The 19,328-nt window shown below is 36.5% G+C and overlaps 2 protein-coding genes across 2 annotated transcripts in view; one reads left to right on the forward strand and one right to left on the reverse strand.

The window, feature by feature from the left end:
- RPGRIP1L (RPGRIP1 like) overlaps positions 1-19,328 on the forward strand; it is a gene marked incomplete at its 3' end in the record, with an annotated part of 96,779 nt that overhangs the window by 50,020 nt on the left and 27,431 nt on the right. The window contains exons 16-22 of the mRNA XM_082862796.1: positions 1,300-1,451; positions 5,856-6,234; positions 9,431-9,621; positions 9,736-9,816; positions 11,101-11,208; positions 11,643-11,805; positions 12,847-12,920. Coding sequence (XP_082718922.1) covers positions 1,300-1,451; positions 5,856-6,234; positions 9,431-9,621; positions 9,736-9,816; positions 11,101-11,208; positions 11,643-11,805; positions 12,847-12,920 — 1,148 coding nt within the window. The remainder of the gene's footprint in view (positions 1-1,299; positions 1,452-5,855; positions 6,235-9,430; positions 9,622-9,735; positions 9,817-11,100; positions 11,209-11,642; positions 11,806-12,846; positions 12,921-19,328) is intronic.
- On the reverse strand, positions 4,460-5,423 carry HNRNPA1L3 (heterogeneous nuclear ribonucleoprotein A1 like 3; the record flags this gene model as incomplete). Its single annotated transcript, XM_082862800.1, is given in 2 exon segments — positions 4,460-5,116; positions 5,118-5,423. Coding segments are annotated over 2 exon segments (963 nt in total).

Genomic DNA, 19,328 nt, shown 5'->3' on the forward strand with positions numbered 1-19,328 from the left:
AAACGAACGGATAAAGATACGGCACATATGTACAATGGAATACTACTCAGCCATAAGAAGAAACAAAATTGGGTCATTTGTAGAGATGTGGATGGACCTAGAGACTGTCCCACAGAGTGAAGTAAGTCAGAAAGAGAAAAACAAATATCGTATATTAACACATATATGCGGAATCTAGAAAAATGGTGCGGATGAACTGGTTTGCAAGGCAGAAATAGAGACACAGATGTAGAGAACAAACGTATGGACACCAAGGGGGGAAAGCGGGGGTGGTGGTGGGATGAACTGGGCGATTGGGATTGACATGTATACACTGATGTGTATAAAATAGATAACTAATGAGAACCTGCTGTATAGAAAATAAATAAAATTCAATAAATACATAAATTTTAAAAAAGGAAAACTTTTTTAAGTGACCAAGAAAAAAAGGAAAGAGGGTGACTTAGGTTCTGGGGAGGAATTTTATTTTATTGATTGCATAGGTGATATAGTCACATGGTTCAGAAGAACTTGCCCTCAAAAAACTTAGTGTGGTGGAGAAGTAGACTGGTGAACTGCCGATTGTGCCAAAGCAGTCAGTGCCCTAATGAGGACATCTTTCTTCGTTTCTGCAAAGGAAGTATAGAGCTCTTAAGTCTCCTGGGAGCCCTAGAGGAAATCGTCACAGAGGAAGAAAGAGAAAGAGCTGCCTGAGTTAGAAGGCGTACTACAACTACAACCCCAGCAAGAGGGTGTGCAGGGCAGACATGCAAGGGTATATTACATATGGTATAGATTTGGCATAGCTATGGTGTTTTTCCCTATACTTACGGCATGGTAGGAAAATGGGAAGGTGCCAAAGATTTCTCGAAAGTTGAATTCATATTCCATTCATAATTTTGAGGTTTCATTTTGTATGTGTCAGACTACATTGAGTGCAACTTGTTAAAAAGTAAAAAGTAGCATCAGGAAGAATCATGGAGTATTTGACTCAATGTTTAGATTTTTCTTTATATTTTAGAAAGATTGAAATATAAACTGGACTACCTCAAACATAGTATGACATAGTTTTTTGTGTTTTTTTTTTGACATAGTTTTTTAATAATATTTAACATACGGTGGAACTCGTACTTGCAGAAGTAACTTTATTTTCTTTATCTCTGTTATTTGCCAATCACACATCATTTGTGCAAGTCATATATTATTTTACTCAGTATAAAATGTATAGTTTTAATGTATAATACCATTGATGTATTTTTTACTGGTATATATTTTGATTTATGGGACTATTTTAACAGTGAGTTATGTATTGGTTTGTAGGAACTAAAGGAGACATCCCCAATTTTGGCACAGTAGAATACTGGTTCCGATTAAGAGTTCCCATGGATCAAGCAATTCGACTTTATCGAGAACGGGCAAAGGCTTTGGGATATATAACATCAAATTTTAAGGGGCCAGAGCAAATGCAATGGGTAAGCTTGTTTGACTTTACGACCCTTTTATGACACAGAAATTTTATAGTATTTCTTTATATTATCATGCTTTAAACCGAAATCATTTTCTTTCACAGCCATCAAGTGGCTTTTTTTAACTTTTTATTTTGAAATAATCATAGACTTACAGGAAGTAGCAAAAATAGTACAGAGGTCCCGTGTAGCCTTCACCCAGCTTCTCCCAATTATAATATTTTATGTAACTATAGTGTAGTATCAAAACCAGGAAATTGATATTGGTACAGTACTATTAACTAGGCTACAGACTTTATCCAGATTTTGCAAGTTTTTACATGCACTTATGTGCGCTTGCCATGTGCACGACTACTCGTGTGTGTGTGTGTGTGTGTGTGTGTGTGTGTGTGTGTGTGTGTGTGTGTGTGTGTGTGTAGGAAGAAGCAGAGTTCGATGCAGTTTCATCATGTGTATATAATCATGTAACTACCACCACAATCAAGATACAGAATTGCTCTTTTACCACGAAGGAACTCCCTTGTGCTATCCAGGACAGTTTCGAAAACGAGAATTGCAGTACGATTATTACACATCAAGTGACTTTCGTTACAATTTCCACTGTTAAGGAAATGGATGGCTATTATTGAGCTTTCATTTATTCTCCTTTTTTCCAACTGTTTCCAACTTCTTCCAAGCTGTTTCATAAACTTTTAGGTTTCTGAAATGCAGAGTAAAATATAAAATGAATATTCTTTTCCTGAGAATTAGAAGTATGAATGCAATTCCTCAGAGCAGCATTTTCCAAACTATGTTTCATGGAGTCTTAATAGCCATATTTCCAAAAGAATTCCGTGATCCAGTAAATGCAGAAAACACTGAATTGAGAAGAATTCGATAGGATCCTTGACTTCAGGGCTTCTCGTGTATAACGTGAATCTCGAGAGGAAGCATAAAGTATACACTTATGTTAAGTAACAAAGGGATAGAATATAGTAGAAACATTTTGGAATGTCTGTTCAAGTCATGATTCTCTTTTTTCATTTGGACCTGCCCTCTTCTAATCCGTGGGGCTGGGCCTCCAGTGGCCAGCTTTACGTTTGGTGATCCTGTTCTCTCCCACTCCACCCAATTATGACTAATGATTCAGGAATATCCACCTGCCCCTAGCTGAGCGAATCAGATTCTGCTTTCTGAGATCAAGAGAAAGCAAGACTCTCCATGCCTGGAACATGTAAAGTTGGGAGCTGTGGGACAGCCATCTGCTACCATGCTAAATGGCAAAGGAAAGAAAATGGGACTGGAAGGAGAATAATGAACAAGCATACAGAGAAAAATGGAAACTAGATGGAGAGTAAATTCCTATAGTTTTCCAGTCCCATTACCTTCCTTAGATACAACCACATTTCTGCTATACAGTTCTATGAAATAACCCTGTAGCCTTATATAAAAGTCTCTTTTCATTGTATTTGCTGGGTGGAATTAGTTTCCATAACTTTCAATTAAAAGAACCATGACTAATATAACATTGATTCCGAAACTTAAAGAACGGCTCCCGTTTCCCAGAGATCATCCTTCTGGACTAGTATTCTTCAGAACACACTTTGGGAAACACTGTTATGGAAAGGGGAATTAGAGATAGAGAAACCACATGATTTATTAATTTTTGTGGTTTAAAGAGTTTTAGACTCCCAGTTTATGGGTTGAATGAGTCATTTACTGTTGGAATTTCAGCTTTTGTGGGTAGACTCGGGGGGGGGGGGGGAGAAACGGAGCGGGTACTTTCTAAGTCCTTCCACTCAGTCTTCTATAGCTGGATGCAAACGAGCCCTGGGAAAGCAGTGTTGTGATTCCCTTCTCAGATTTCCCCTCTCCACACCACCAGATGTCTCCACCAAGGAGATTATGACTTCGGTTCTGTTTTCCTTCTCTAGTAAACTTCTCTAGAATCAAAAGTTCCAGATGTTCAATCCAGATTCAAAAATGCAGTGAAAGAGGGGTCCCTGTATGGAAGGTAGAGAATTACCTAACACCACCACAAGGCACTGCAACACTACGTTCTTTGTCCCAGATCACATCAGCTATGGAAGGCTTAGCAGTTAGTCAATGCAGGTGTTTGCTAGAATACTTGTGCACTGACTGCCTGAGTAATAGTCCCAAAAAGGGCCATAGAGTAGTTTCTGACCCTGCCTGACAACTCCCTTTGCTCATCTCTCTTCTGAAATGTCCTTCCAATCCAAGGTTTTACCCCTCCAATGTTTATCTCTCACTCTGTTTTCTTGTTCCTTGGCCTCAGGTATCTGCTTCCCCAGATCACATTGGTTCAGGATGAGGGCCAACCCAAATATAACAAAATCATCTCTGTGGGTGGGTACCATCAAATTCATTCGTTTCTCATTTAAGAATGCGATATGATCAGAATAACTGGAATGGTTGAAGGAGTAGCTCCTTTTTTTTTTTAAGACATTTATTCAGCATCATGATCAGACTATTACATTTAGCAATCAACAGCATGGGTGCAAAAAAAAAAAAAATCTACATTAAAACCCTTTGTTGGGGGGCTTTCCTGGTGGCGCAGTGGTTGGGAGTCCGCTTGCCGATGCAGGGGACACGGGTTCGTGCCCCGGTATGGGAAGATCCCATATGCCGCGGAGCGGCTGGGCCCGTGGGCCATGGCCGCTGGGCCTGCACGTCAGTCGCCTGTGCTCCGCAGCGGGAGAGGCCACAGCAGTGAGAGGCCTGCATACCGCAAAAAAAAAAAGAAAAACAAACAAACAAAAAATACCCTTTGTTGGAATGCTTTACACTTTCCACAGAACAGAAACTAAAAGAACCTGTTATACAATTAGTCACAAATACAGTCCCCGAGTTTTTTTGCCAATACACATGAGTATTGTCTAAAACATGTCTTCTTTGTAGCATCTAGACCCTGCCACCACTGTGCTTGGCTGAGTTCACAAATCTCTTGTAACCGGTAGCTTCCCTGTCACTTCCCTGACTCTCCTCTACTGCTAAGCTTTGTTTCCTGGCAGTAATTAAAACCTTCTGCCACTGCCATAGCTCCTGCTGCTGCTGGAACCACCACAGCTACCTTGGTTTCGTGGTTTGGGAAAGTATTGGCCTCCACCACCATAGTGGCCAGAACTTCTGCCTCCAAAGTTTCCTCCTTTCATGGGCCCAATATTTGAAGGTTGATTGTTGTAACTGCCAAAATCATCATAGCTTCCACCACCTCCAAAATGGCTTCCATTGTTACTAAACCCATTATAGCCATCCCCACTGCCACCATATCCATCACCACTGCGGCTGCCACCAAAGCCAGCTCGGCCACTGAAGTTTCCTCCACGACCAAAGGTGTCATTCCCACCAAAACCCCCTCCACGACCACAACCAAAGTTTCCAGAACCACTTCGACCTCTTTGGCTGGATGAAGCACCAGCCATCTGTTGCTTAGGTAGGGCTTTCCTTACTTCACAGTTGTGGCCAATCACAGTGTGGTATTTCTGAATGACAGTCTTGTCTACGGAGTCATGGTCATCAAAGGTTATGAAAGCAAAGCCTCTCTTTTTGCCATTGCCTCGATCAGTCATGACTTCAGTCACTTCAGTTTTCCCGTACTGTTCAAAATAATCTCTTAGGTGATGTTCTTCAGTGTCTTCTTTAATGCCACCAACAAAAATCTTTTTCACAGTTTAAGTGGGCACCAGGTCTTTGAGAATCTTCTCTTGAGACGGCCCTCTTTGGTTCCCCAACTCTTCCATCCACCTCGTGTGGCCTTGCCTTCATGGCCGCATCTACCTCCTCCACAGTGGCATATGTGACAACCCCGAAGCCTCTGGAGCATCTGGTGTTTGGATCCCTCATTACCACACAGTCTGTGAGCACTCCCCATTGCTCACAATGGCTCCTCAGACTGTCACTGGTTGTTTCAAAGCTCAAACCTCCGATGAAGAGCTTCTGCAGCTGTTCAGGCTCTTTGGGAGACTCTGACTTAGACATGACGGCAGTGGAGGGGAGAGACATCAACGATGCTTACCTGGCGGCGTCCACGGGCAGAAAGGAAGGAATAGCTCTTAATAAAATTGTGAACTAGGGGACATTTGTCTTGGACCTAACTGCTCACTTTACCTGTTAATTATTAAATAGAATTAAAGAACATCAGATTAACTATTTTCTTGGCTTTATTTGGTTTTAACAGCAATCTCTACATGTATGCTCAGTCTTCTATATTTGCTGCTAATAGCATCCGTACATACGTTCTAGAGAGTATTGGTTTTAAATAAGAGTCGAGTCTTTTACTGGGAAATTCACTTTGAAGTGAAAATCTGCAGCGTTTTGTCCATCTACAAAAGTATTTTGTTTGGGGGTTGGCAGCTGTTGTTTACTTTTCACTGTATTATTACTATGATATAAATATGTATGTTTTTCCAGTTAAGTCAGCAAGCACCCAAAACTGCTCAGCTCGGTTCTACTGATTCCACAGATGGCAACTTAAATGAACTTCATGTTACAGTAAGATGCTGCAGCCGCCTGCAGTCCCGAGAAAGCCACCTTCAACCACACCCATATGTTGTGTACAAGTTTTCTGACTTTGCAGACCATGACACAGCCATCATTCCCTGTAGCAGTGATCCACAGTTTGATGATCATATGTGTTTCCCGGTGCCAATGAATATGGATTTGGATCGATACCTTAAGTCAGAGTCTCTGAGTTTTTATGTGTTTGATGATAGTGATACCCAGGAGGATATTTACATAGGAAAAGTCAATGTGCCTCTGATTTCATTGGCACATGACAGGTGTATTTCAGGTAAGCCTATTTCTTGAATCCATGAAATTGTTTAAAAAAAAAAACACCACCTAAATTATACCTCAGTGTTATGGATATGATCTGTTTGTAACAATCTTCCTAGCCTTCTCAGATAATCTTAAACTTTGGGCCCATAATATTATATTGTTTTAGTTATTTTCTTAGTAGTTGTTCCAGGGATTACAGTATGCACCTCAGCTTGCCACAGTCAAACTTAATGCTAATAACTCCATTAAAATTTAGAAAATCTGCTCCAGTATAATTCCATTCCCTCCCCCCTCCTCTGTGATATTGTTGTCATATATATGTACATAGTATGCCTGTATATGTTATAAACTCAACAGTACAATGTTATAATTATTGCTTTATATAACTTTGTCCTTAAGGGAGAATATATATAATTATAGGAGGCTTTTATATTAACTTACATATTTACCATCTCTGGTATTCTTTATTTCCTCATTTGGATTTGAGTTACTGTCTGGTGTCATTTTCTTACTCCAAATAGCTCTATTTCCTCCCCCTCTTTTGTGTTATTATTTCATATATTTTTTAATCTTTACATGTTATAAGTCCAGGATTATAATTTTATAATTATTGTTTTATGCAGTTGTTTTTTAAATCAGCTAAGAGGAAAAACATATTTATACTGTGTTTTATAATTACCTATGTAATTACCTTTATTCACATCTGTTCCTTCATGTTGATTTGAGTAACCATCTGGTGTCACTTGCTTTTAGCCTGAAGAAACTCTTTCAATATGTCTTGTAAGTCAGGTCTGCTGGCAATGAATTCACTTAATCATTGTTATTTGGGAATGTCTTTATATTTTAGCTTTTATTTTCTGAAGGATAGTGTTGCTGGATATCATATTCTTAGTTGTCAGGTTTATTTTCTTTAAGCACTTTGAGTACATCAGACAGTTGATTCTGGCATCCGTTGTTTCTAATGAGAAATCATCTATTAATCTTATTATGGTTCCCTTCTACATGATACAGCTCTCAAGATTTTTTTTTTTTTTTTTTTTTTTTTGGCTTTTGACAGTTCAACTCTAATGTGTTTAGATGTGGATCCCTTTGTGCTTATTCTACTTGGAAGCTTTTGAGCTTCTTTATGTGTAGGGTACTGTTATGCACCAAATTTGGGGAATTTTCTGCCCTTCTTCAGTTATTTTTTCTGTCCTTTCTTCCCCTTCTTAGATTCCTGTTACACATATGTTCATATGTTTAATGGTGTCCTACAGGTCTCTGAGGCTCTGTTGATTTTTTTTCATTTTTTCTCTTCAGATTGGATAATCACGGTTGATCAATCTTCAAGTTCATTGATTCTTTCTTCTGCAGCTCATATCTCCTACTCAGCCCCTCTATTGAATTTTTTCATTTCAGTAATTATACTTTCTAACTCCAGAATTCCTTTTTAACTGTCTCTTTTTTTATTGAGATATAGTTGATGTATAATATTATATGTTATAGGTATACAACATAGTGATTTGTAATTTTTAAGGGTTATACTCCATTTATAGTTATTATAAAATATTGGCCGTATTGCCTGTGTTGTACAATATATTCTAGTTCTCTTTTTTTATAATTTCTATATCTTTATTATATTCTCTGTTTTATAAGTCATTGTCATCACACTTTCCTTTAATTCTTTAAATATGGTTTCTTTTAGCTCTTTGAACATATTTATAATAGCTGCTCTGAGGTCTTTGTCTCCTAAGTCTAACATCTGGATGCCCTCAGAAAGTATCTGTGGATGACATTTTGTCTCCTGTTTCTTTGAATATCTCATGAATTTTTGTTCTTGTTTAAAATTGGACATTTAGGACACTATATTGTAGCATCTCTAGATTCCAGCCCTCCACAGGGTTGCTGTTGCTGTTGTTGTTTGGTGACTTGCCTAGACTACTTCTGTAGTCTTTTTCCCTCACTATAGCCACTGATGTCTCTGCTAAGTTTTTGTTTGCTTGTTTTATTCTTGTTTTAATTTTAAGCCTGAACATAGTTTAGTGGTCAACCAGTGGTTGTTGAGAGTTGTGTTTAAACAGCTTGAGCTGGCAGGCTTCCACCCTTTGCCTATGGATCAGTGTATGGCTTGGGTAATGCATTCAAAGTTCAGACAGTCTATAAGTCTCACATTCAGCCAGGGACAAGTAGCGTACTAGTGTCTTTTCTGACTCCCACTGTCTTTACTGAGGTTCAGTAGATTTTCTTAAATAAATGCTTCTTAATTTGTTGTATACCTTTGATCAGTTTCCAGAGTTCTTAAGTGATTATTTCTGTTCATTTTATCCAGTGTTATCATTGCTTTTTGTGGAATATATTTACTGATCTCTTCACTCAGCCATTCTGTAAGTCTCACCTGTGCCTGTAGTAGAAGTTTCTCACCTCCCTATATTCCACCTGTGTCCTTTTTGCTACCTAAAGTCTAGAGTTGTTTAGTTTTTTCTTTCCTAGCCAGCCATTAAAAGAAGTGTCAAACACTTGAGAACCAAGTAATGGATACCCATAAACAAAAGTTATGCTTGAAATATAGGTTTGGTTTTTTCATGTCAGGGATTTTCATACTGAAAATTCTAGTATGATGATTAAAATTTGTGACTCAATATTATGTATTCAGCTAGGTGATACTTTTTGTTACTGCTATATGTTTTGGGTGGTTTGTTTATTTTATGGACATTTTTTGCTGTGCTACTATTAACTTGGAATAATTTAACAAATCCCAGTAAAATGTATTTAAAATTAGAACTATGTAGTAATATAAAGACTCCTTAGGATACATATATTATTTGAAATTTTGAAGTTTTAATATATTTTTCTGCAGACACACAAGAATATCAAGTCAAAATGAAGCTTATTATCTGAGCTATAACCCAGATAATATCTTAGAGGAAGGCTAAGAATTCTGAAGAATCTCTGAATTTAATTTCAGTGAATTAAAATATTTCTAAGTCAATTATCTCATCTTTGAATTAGTATTATCTTTGAGGCCTTAACTTCTGAAAGCAGTCTGCTTGAGAGATGAACCTATCATAGATCCTTTTGTCTTATTTTGTTCTCTTAAGTCATTTGGCTTGTGAGTAAAAGCCAGACTTATTTTTAATAAGTTGTGGGTAGTTCTTTTTGCTCTTCTTTAATTTTTATGGTAATAAAACTTCACTCTAACATTAATTAAAATTCTTTTTGTAATTTGACAGGAATATTTGAGTTAACAGATCATAAAAAGCAGCCTGCAGGAAGCATCCATGTTATACTGAAATGGAAATTTGCTTACCTTCCACCAAGTGGATCCATAACAACTGAAGACTTAGGGAATTTCATACACAAAGAAGAGTCTGAAGTTGTTCAAAGACTACCTCCAGCATCCTCTGTTAGCACACTAGTTGTAGTGAGTAACAGTGACTTTGAATTTCCTATAAAAGTAAATAGCCACATAAAAGAGAAAAAAAAAATCTGAAAGGTATGTTCATCATTCTCAGTTTGACATATTGGTTTATCTTAGGCACCAACACCTAAACCAAGACGTTTAACACCTAAAGATAAGAAGGTATCTTTTGTGGATATCACACCACATCAGCGTTCTGTAAGTAGTAAACACTCAAAATACTATTTTTTTTCCCATAACAAATATTCAGAATAAATGATATAGTATACCCTCCCTGATTTAAACGGAAACAGATAAATAAAATACTTCTTCCCTTAAAATGTTACCTTTGTAATTTGGCACTGTGTGTAAGTGTTAAATGTTCTTACTCTTTGATCTGAACCCTCCTTTGGCCCCATATCTCTCTCCAGATACTGCCCGAATCCTCTGCCCCCATTTACCATAAAGCAAAACAGAACAAAACTCTTCAAAAAGTTGTCTTAATTCCATCTTCCTTTCCTCATACTGTTCCTTGCTCACACTAGTAAAACTTTTCCTCCTTAAAGCCACTCTTGCTAAGGTCACAGTGACTTTCACTTTGCCACTTCTCACAGTGGCCGATTCTCAGTCTCCATCTTAATCTCCCAGTAACCTTTGACACAATGGAATACTTGCTCCTTTTACTCTTGGCCTCTGGGATACCATGCCTTCCTAGTTTTCCTCCAATTTAGCCAGTTATTCTTCTCATTCTCCTGGACCATAACTCTAAATGTTGAAGTACCTCAGCAGTCAAACTTCAGACCTAGACCTCTTCTCTTCTCTATCTGTATCTAAGTAAAGAGATCTTATCCAAAAAACAAACAAGCAAATGAACAAACATAACAAAACAGAAACAGAGTTACAGATAGAAAGAACAAATGTGGTTGCCAGAGGAGAGAGGGGTAGGGGGGAAGAAACAAATAGATGAAAGAGGAAAGGAGATACAAACTTCCAGTTGTAAAATAAATGGGTCACAGGTATGAAATGTACAATGTGAGGAATATAGTCAGTAACTGTGTAGTATCTTTGTATGGTGACATATCATAACTAGACTTATCGTAGTGATCATTTTGAAATGTAAAGAAATAGAGAATCACTGTGTTATGTAACAGGAACTAACATAGTGTTGTAAGTCAATTATACTTCAAAACCAAACAAATTCATAGAAAAAGAGATCAGATTTCTGGCTACCAGAAGCAGGGGATGGGGGAGGGACAATTGGATGAAGGTGGTCAAAAGGTACAAACTTCCAGTTATAAGATAAATAAGTACTAGGGATGTCATGTCCAACATGATAAGTATAATTAACACTACTATATTTTATATATGAAAATTATTAAGAGAGTAAATCCTAAGTGTGCGTGTGTGTGTGTGTGTGTGTGTATATGTGTGTGAAAAAGTCTTATCATGATTGGGGATTTAATAATAAATACAAAGTAACATACATGTATGTTTTCACATTAATGTAAGGAGACCTGTACTTCTCCTGAAGATATGAAGGAAATTTCACCAGAAGTGGAACATACACCAGAAATAGAAATTAATATGCCAACTGTTTCACATATTCCTGAGGTATGTGTTTGTATTAAAATTATTTTGTAAGGTTTGTTTTTTAAAGACTTTGTCTTTGCATTGACATGGATCAAGAAATCATATCGTTGATCCTATTTTTATATATGACTTCCTTGGAATAGAAATGTCAAAAATATCACAAGTATAACAGTTACAATTAAGCAGACATTAGTAGGTAGTAAATACATATGTGAATTAAAGTATAATGTAAAATTCATTTTGAGATTAATGCTTTTTTATTCTTAGTTTATAATCATATTTTAATTTATCTGCATATTTTCATTTATACAGCTTAAGTGATTATTTTCTAATGACTCATATATATAGTGCATGTAGTGCATATTTACGTGCTTAATTATCATTCAGGTGCTTCAGCAAGAATGCTATAAATGTGATCTAAGCAATAATACATCAACGTGCTTTTATTTCTTCAGGTTTCTCAGGAAAGCAGTGTAGATAAGGTAAAAGAGAATACAGAGAAAGTACAACAAGGAAGAGATGATGATGTGTCTTTACTCTCTGAGGGTCAGCTTGCAGAACGAACTTTGACTTCTTCTGAAGATGAAACAGAAATAGCTGAAGAACTGGAACCAGAAGGTGACTTTCTTTTTTAAATTAACATTATTTCCTTAACTCTGTTTTATTTAATCTGTTAGAGCGTGCATGCCTCATAGAACATTTTCATTTAATAGTGACTGTACTTCCTGATAGCTGTTTCTTGACAGAAATGATGGGATATATAGGTCAGTCTGGTCAGCTGTGGTCAGGTGGAATTGTTGCATATCTTCTTATTTCAACTTGGAGCACCACAACAGAATGCAAGTATTGTGGCTGACCATGTTCCCAGTTTATATTTTAAGTGACTTTATAGCCTCTTTGGGTTCAGTACTGTTATCTGGGTTATTCTAGAGGATTTGACTTTTTAAAAATTAAAACTAAGAACTCAGACCAATAAAAGACAACTTGCATCATGATTTAATTTATATAAACATCTAGAAAAGGCAAACAGATTAATCTGTTGTGACAGAAAGCATTTAAGTGGTTGCCTAGGGAAGGACGAACGGGAATAGAAAGGTGCAGAAGGAAAGAGATTACAAGGGGGCATGAGGAAATTTTAGGGGGTGATAGATATGTTCACTGTCTTAATTGTGGTGGTGGTTTCACAGAATTACATATTTGTCAAAATATATAGTTTCAGAATGTAAATACAGACTTTGTACTTTAAATTTGTGTGGTTTATTATATGTCAGTTTACTGCAATAAAGCTGTAAAACCTTTAAAAATGTTTTTAAATAGTAGGAATAACTTGATTTTGACACAGTAGTATTGGTTAGGCTGTTAGACATTATTACCATGTTCTTCTCTTTAAAAAAATTTTTTTAATTTCGTACTAGAGCAAGCTACATTCTTATTTCCTTTGTTTCTGCTAAAACTAAACCTGGAATTTTTCAGTCATTTTTTTTCTCTTTTCTAAAATGTAATATAAATATCTTTACTGCTAAAAAAAATCCAGACATGATTACCATATTGTTCTTTTAAGGTTATCCTTGTAATGTATGCTTATTTCTCTCCACGTCACAAGGTGCAAATATAATTGGTTTAACAGATTTAAACCAAAAAAATTTTATTTTTTAACAGATGAAGAAGACAGATCAGCTTCTGACAGTGATGAGTGTATTATTCCAGGTCCTACCGCCAAGACCATCAAACAGGTCAGTAACCTGATATCAACCAGAAATGTTCTGAAATAAAGCTGCTTTTCATTCATAGTTTATCAGTCTTCATATATGAAAATCTTAAGGCAGAATATTTCTGGAAAAATTGTAATGTGTTATCATAATCTTATCCAAGTAATCATCTAGTACGAGAAAATTTTATTTACACTTTCATTATGTAACAGACCATAACATGTAAGTGTTATTTTTGCTTACATGTTTAAGAGTACCGAACATCAGTAGCTTCAATAGTTACTTGCTAAAACCAGCTGACTTCTCTGACTCCTTTTCAGAACCATTATACAAAGATGTATTAAATCAAATCTGAACTTTAAAGAATTCAAAATGTGAGATTGCATTTAAAACTATAATAACTTACACATGTGAATTCATAGGCTATTCACATGTGTAAGTTATCTAAATATGTCACTGATAAGCTATTAAAGTTATTTCATTCTGCCAAAAAATTAAACCCTTAGAAGGTAATTAATTTCATATAGGTATACTTCGCTTGTTTTGTAGCACATTGCTGAAAAGTAGTATGTAAATTGAAATTTTGAGAAGAAAATTATACTTTAATTTACATAGGAAGTGTCCCACTTACCAGAGCATTTCTCATTGTAAGGGGAGAAAAAGGTTTTATAAAGTAAATGTAAGTAAAGTGCTAGCTTTTTCTATTCATCTACATTAATTTTCCTGAAATGATTAATTGTATTCCTTTTCTTTAGAATTTCTACTTTATTTTTAAGAATTGCAATACTTATTTCAACTCTTAAAATCTCACATTCTTAGCTTAATCTCTCTGCAGAACAAACCCATAAAACAGAACATTTCAGTTGTCACAGATGCCTCCGTAAAATAGAGAAATCCGTTGTTTCCATGATTGACAAATACAAACAGATGATTATAAATATAAACAGAACAACTCATCTGTCCAAAGTTTTATTATAATTATTATTATATAATTATTAATTATAATAACATCATCTAACATATAGTGTACTGATATATGGAATCATTATTGCTCAAAAGTGATAAATTAAAAAAGGAGTCTTGCATATGGTTGCCTGAAGACTTAATTATAGCATTTAGTTCAATTCAGTTTAATTCGTTTGCTTTGTCAAATCTGAAATTGTTAAATTATTTTATCAAAATAAATCAAATTATTTCAGTGAATAGAAATTCTCTACCCTCTACTGGAAATTTTTGATAATGGGAATCAATGGGAAAATGAGCCTCTTGTGTGGAATTTAGCTGTCTAGCCATTTGTATTAGTCAGTTTTCCAAAGAAACAGAACCAATAAGATAAATTTATGTAGAGAGAGAAAGAAAGTTACTAAAAGGAATTGTCTCTCGTGATTATGGAGAATATGGAGTCCCAAGATCTGCAGTCTACAAGCTGGAGACCCAAGGAAGTCAATGGCTTAGTTCCAGTCTGAGTTGGAAGACCTCAGAACTAGGAGAGCCCATGGTGTGAGTTCCTGTCCTAAAGCAGGCAGGCAGGAGACCTACAAAGAGTAGATGTTTCAGTTCGGTTCCAGGGCAAGAAAAGACCAATGTCCCAGCTCAAGGCAGTCGGGCAGGAAGAGCTCCCTATTACTCAGCCTTTTTGTTCTATTCAGGTCTTCAATTAATTGGATGAGGCCCCATCCACATTAGAGAGTATAATCGGCTTTACTCAGTCTGCCAATTCAAATGTTAATCTCATCCAGAGACACCTTCACAGACTTACCCAGAATAATGTTTGACCAAATGTCTGGGTACCTCGTGGCCCAAACAAGTTGCATATAAATTTAACCATCACATCATTTTATTAAGAATACTCCATTCATTACATCAAGAGTAGTAAGCCTGCAAGCTTGATTCAGATATCTCTCTCACATGGTTCACATTTCCTTCTCAATAGTTCTGCAAGACTCTGCTTACTTTCATCACGATTTTTGAAAGGCTATATTGTTTAGCCTTTTGAACATAACAATATGAGATACTGAATCAGTCCTAGGGTCTACAGGACTAGTACCAAGGGGTATATTTATCTAGCCAATCTACAAACAGCACTCATCTCTCTTGTTATAACTCAGCGATTCCCAGGGATTCACCATCTGCAGTTTGTGATCACTCTTCCGTAAGGAGGTAGATATAGTGTTCCGGCCCTGCCCTCAGGAAACATTACATTCATTGGGAAGATGTTTTCATGAAAAAGTCAAGTAGTAATTCAGCAGTTAAATTACAATATAAAACAATGTCAGGACACAGTACCAATGATTAATAGTCAGATATTTGAGCTAAAGAATAAAGCTGTTTGGGACCTATCCTCCTCATTTTCCAAATGAGTAAACTGAGATTTTGAAATAAGGTGACTTGCTGACAATCATGCCACTAATTAAGGAAGTTCAGAGGAAGGAGAAATTTGGAGTGATTTTTCAATAGACTTCATTAAGGATATGCCCACAAGCTGGCTCACCCACCCTTTCTCATAGTTTCGTGTCTGCTTTTTCTCATTTTAAGCTGACTTTTTCTGCTTCACTTGCTTACTGCCCAAAGATAGCCACACAGAACACCCAGCCCCAAGGAGAAGGATCTGATGAGCCACGTCTAGCCTCTGGATTGGGTCCATCGTTATCAGTTGTGCTCCTTTGACCCATTTAGCTGTGGCCAGTCACACAGTAGAAAGGAGTGTCCTGCTTTAACTGTGACAACTCAAAGATGTGGATATATGGCAGCAGGGAGAAAATCATGTGCATTTTTACTGCAGGCAGGGATGCACATTATGTTTCAGAAGTCAAGAATACACTAACTGGAGAAGCCTTTCTGTAGAAAGGGATAGAAGACTTCAGTTACAATGGTGAAGACTAAATGTTTTGGATTTTATCCAAGAGACCCTAGGGAGACATTGCAACAGTTAATTTTATTTTCTAAACATTGTATTCATCATCTAAGAGTAACTTTCAAAGTATGGAGAAATGCTATCTAAATTATGTCATCTTAGACCAGTGATTTTCAACTGGGGGCAATTTTGCCACCCAAGGGACGTTTTGGCAATGTCTGGAGGCATTTTTGGTTGTCACACTGGGAGGGACTACTACTGGCATCTAGTGGTTAGAAGTCAGGGCTGCTGCTAAACGTGCAGCAAAGCATAGGACCCACGACAAAGAACTATCTGGCCTAAAATGTCAATAGTGCTGAGGTTGAGAAGTCCTATATCAGACTTTCAGCAAAATCATGTATATATTGACAACATTGCTAGCATCTCAGTGCAGTTATACAGTGCTCTTAACTAAGAGTAAAGAACTTTGATTTAACCAAGAAGTTTAGTGAAAGAGCTGTTCCTCTAAAATATTCAATTAATTCTAATGTACACATATATTTTTCCTTTGTAGTAAACTGGGTTTTTTCCTTATTACTTCCAGAAAAGTAATTTGTGTTACTTTGCTACAGCCTAATACAGTCTTCACTACCATTCCAAAATGTGATTTCCTATAATGGTTTTAGATGCTGTCTCAGAAGTGTGAATATCGTTTAAAGCAAGCGGCTATTTTAAGCAATGCTTTGTGCCTTGGTAGCCATTAATCAGCTCCCATGTGGTTTTAAAAATTCTACTTTTAGTAGAAGGTAATGACCAGAATCTTATTTCATAGATGAAATTTGGTTAATAAAATTCATAAGATGAATCTTATTTCATAGGTGAAATTTGGTTTTGTTAAATTATATAACAAATACAGTAAAATAGTATAATCTGTAAGCACAGAAACAAAATAAGAGATCATCATAATGTTGAAATACAGCATTTTCTAGTGATTGTACCAGTTTTTCTGTGTGCTACTTCTGCAAATCGTTTGATATGAGTCATGGAACCTTTTTCTTTACAGATTCCATAAGCAGTACAAAGAACTCCTGAATATGTTTCACTCAGATTCATCAGTTGTTAACATTTCTTCATACTCTTTTTTTAATCATTTCTCTTCTCTCTCCTATATATGCTTATGTGCAGTATGTATACATCATAAACACACATTCTTACATACATAGTTGTAATGAATCATTTGATAGTTGCAGAGATCATGCCCCTTTACCCCTAAATACTTCAGAATAATAATACTGTAATCTACAGTTCTTATTAAAATTTTGCCAGTTGTCCCAGTATTATCCTTTATAGCATGTTATTAATCTGGTCCAGGATCAAATCCAGATCACACATTGCATTTAGTTTTCATTCCTCTGTAGCCTCCTTTAATGCATAATGGTTCCTCAGCCTTCCATTGAGTTGGTCTTTCATAACATTGACATTTTTTAAGAATGCAGGCCATTTATATTGTAAAATGTCCTTCAATTTGGATTTGTGTGATTCAGGTTGTTCGTTTTGGTAGGAATACTACAGGAGCAATGCTGTGTCCTTTTCAGTGCATGATACCAGGAGACACAGGATGTCATTTTATCTGATTGTTGATAGTAACTTTTAAGCACAAAAATACTTGTGGCTCATTAGTTTCTTCTTTTGTCTCCTCTTTAAGAACTGCTTCAGGTAGAAATCTCAGGACAGGAATACATAGCTTTCTTTGGAAGGGAAGATACTACTGAGTGTCTAATATGTGCTAAGCACATGCTATGTAATACCTCCTTATAGTTCTCACAGCAGTTCTTTATTCATTAGCATCTACTGTGTATCATACAAGAAACAATCCCTAGCCTCAAAAAATTCACAATCTAGGGCAAACACAATTACAATGCAGTGGTCAGCGCTAGGAGAATGGAATGCACAGCTGCTGTGGGAGCTTTCAGGAGGGGTGCCTAACTCAGCATTAGGGACCCTCATCAAGGATGGCTTCCTAGAGTCAGTGAAGCTTGAGCCAAGACTTGAAGATGATTAAGAATTAGTGGAAGCAGAGGAGGGGACATTATAGGCCAAAGAAACAAAAGCATAAGAATTTGAGAGAATGTGGAGCATGGCTTGTTCTGAGAATCAGAGCGGTTTTAGGATGGGCCAAGCCTATGGCACACATGGGGATCCCCAGGAGAATATGCTGAAAAGATAGTCATGTCCAGAGCATTGAGGCTTCTGTGTGTTATCTGAGGAGGTTGAAGTCTGTCCTGAAGTTCTACGAGCGGCCAATGAGGATTTTTAAGGGAGGAGGAAGATCAGTCATTCGTTAAACAGGTAGTGAGCATTGTCTGTGTCCCGAGCCTTATTCTAGGGACTGGGAATTTAGCAGTGAATAAGAGAAATAAGTCTCTTGCTCTTGTGGAGCTTGCACTCTTGAATCACATTTTAAAAGATCCTGCTATCAATAAAGTAAAGAATAGATTAGATGCACAGGGACTAGTTAAAAAGTAATTAAATAACCCCACTCTGTGGTTACCTCCACTTTGTAGAAATTTTTTAAATTGCCTTTACCTATAGCTATAATGTCACAAAATTGAGAGTGAGAGTAGTGTCCTAGATAAACATCATTTATGCCAATTACGCTATGAATTTCAATTATCTACTACACTGTGTAAGCAATTTAAGATTATTCAGTTTCTTTTTTTCATGTTACAGAATCTGACAGCTCATAGTTATTTTTTAGAAATGTTGATCCTTAAAAGGAATCTAACAGATTTCCCAGGACTCAGACATATTACTTGGTTCTTCCTCTTTTCTTCATGTCTGTGATGTATAATTAATCATAGATTACTTCATTTTGTTTCATTTCATTTACAACATTTATGAGCTTCACTTTGTCAGAATGAAATGCTTGTCCCCTCCTTTCCTTTCCAAGATGGCATAATTAATGTTAGCATCTTTTTTAACAGACTACATAAAGTTTAGTGGCTGGATTAAATCAAGTCATTAACATAATGTGCCACCCAATTTGCCCCTATCTCTCTTCGTTTCCAGGACATCAAAGTGCCACAGAGCACCAGTGTAATTGGGCCTTGCTGGCCTGTCAGGTTCCGTCAGCCTGATGACTGCTGCTTTTACTAAAAAGCTTCTAGGCATGATAATTACTGGGGGTGGGGAGTCTGAGAAATGTAAAACTTTGGACATTTCTCTATGAATATTTTATTAATTTGAATAATCAGAAGTTAACAGTATCAATTTGATGTATAATACATTGATTAAAAGCCTTGTTTTAGGTCCTCAAAATAGACATCAAAACCGAAATTTTGCATCTGCCATAGCATTAAAAAAAAAAAGAATTATCAATCCTTCTTTCACATTATTCCTAATTTTACCATTTAAGCAATGCAGCTCTCAATTTTTACAACTAAATATATTGCCTTCAACTCACAGATTTCTTAAAGTGTGCCCACAGGTGAGAATGGGAGATCACAGGCTAAAGAGTAATGATCTTTTTTGTGCAATGCACATTTACATCTTTCTCCATTCCTACTAATAGCAGTTTTGTAAAAGCTGCCATATTCAAT

The sequence above is a fragment of the Leucopleurus acutus genome, assembly GCF_964270905.1.
Source record: "Leucopleurus acutus genome assembly, chromosome: 20".
Lineage (NCBI taxonomy): Eukaryota > Metazoa > Chordata > Mammalia > Artiodactyla > Delphinidae > Leucopleurus > Leucopleurus acutus.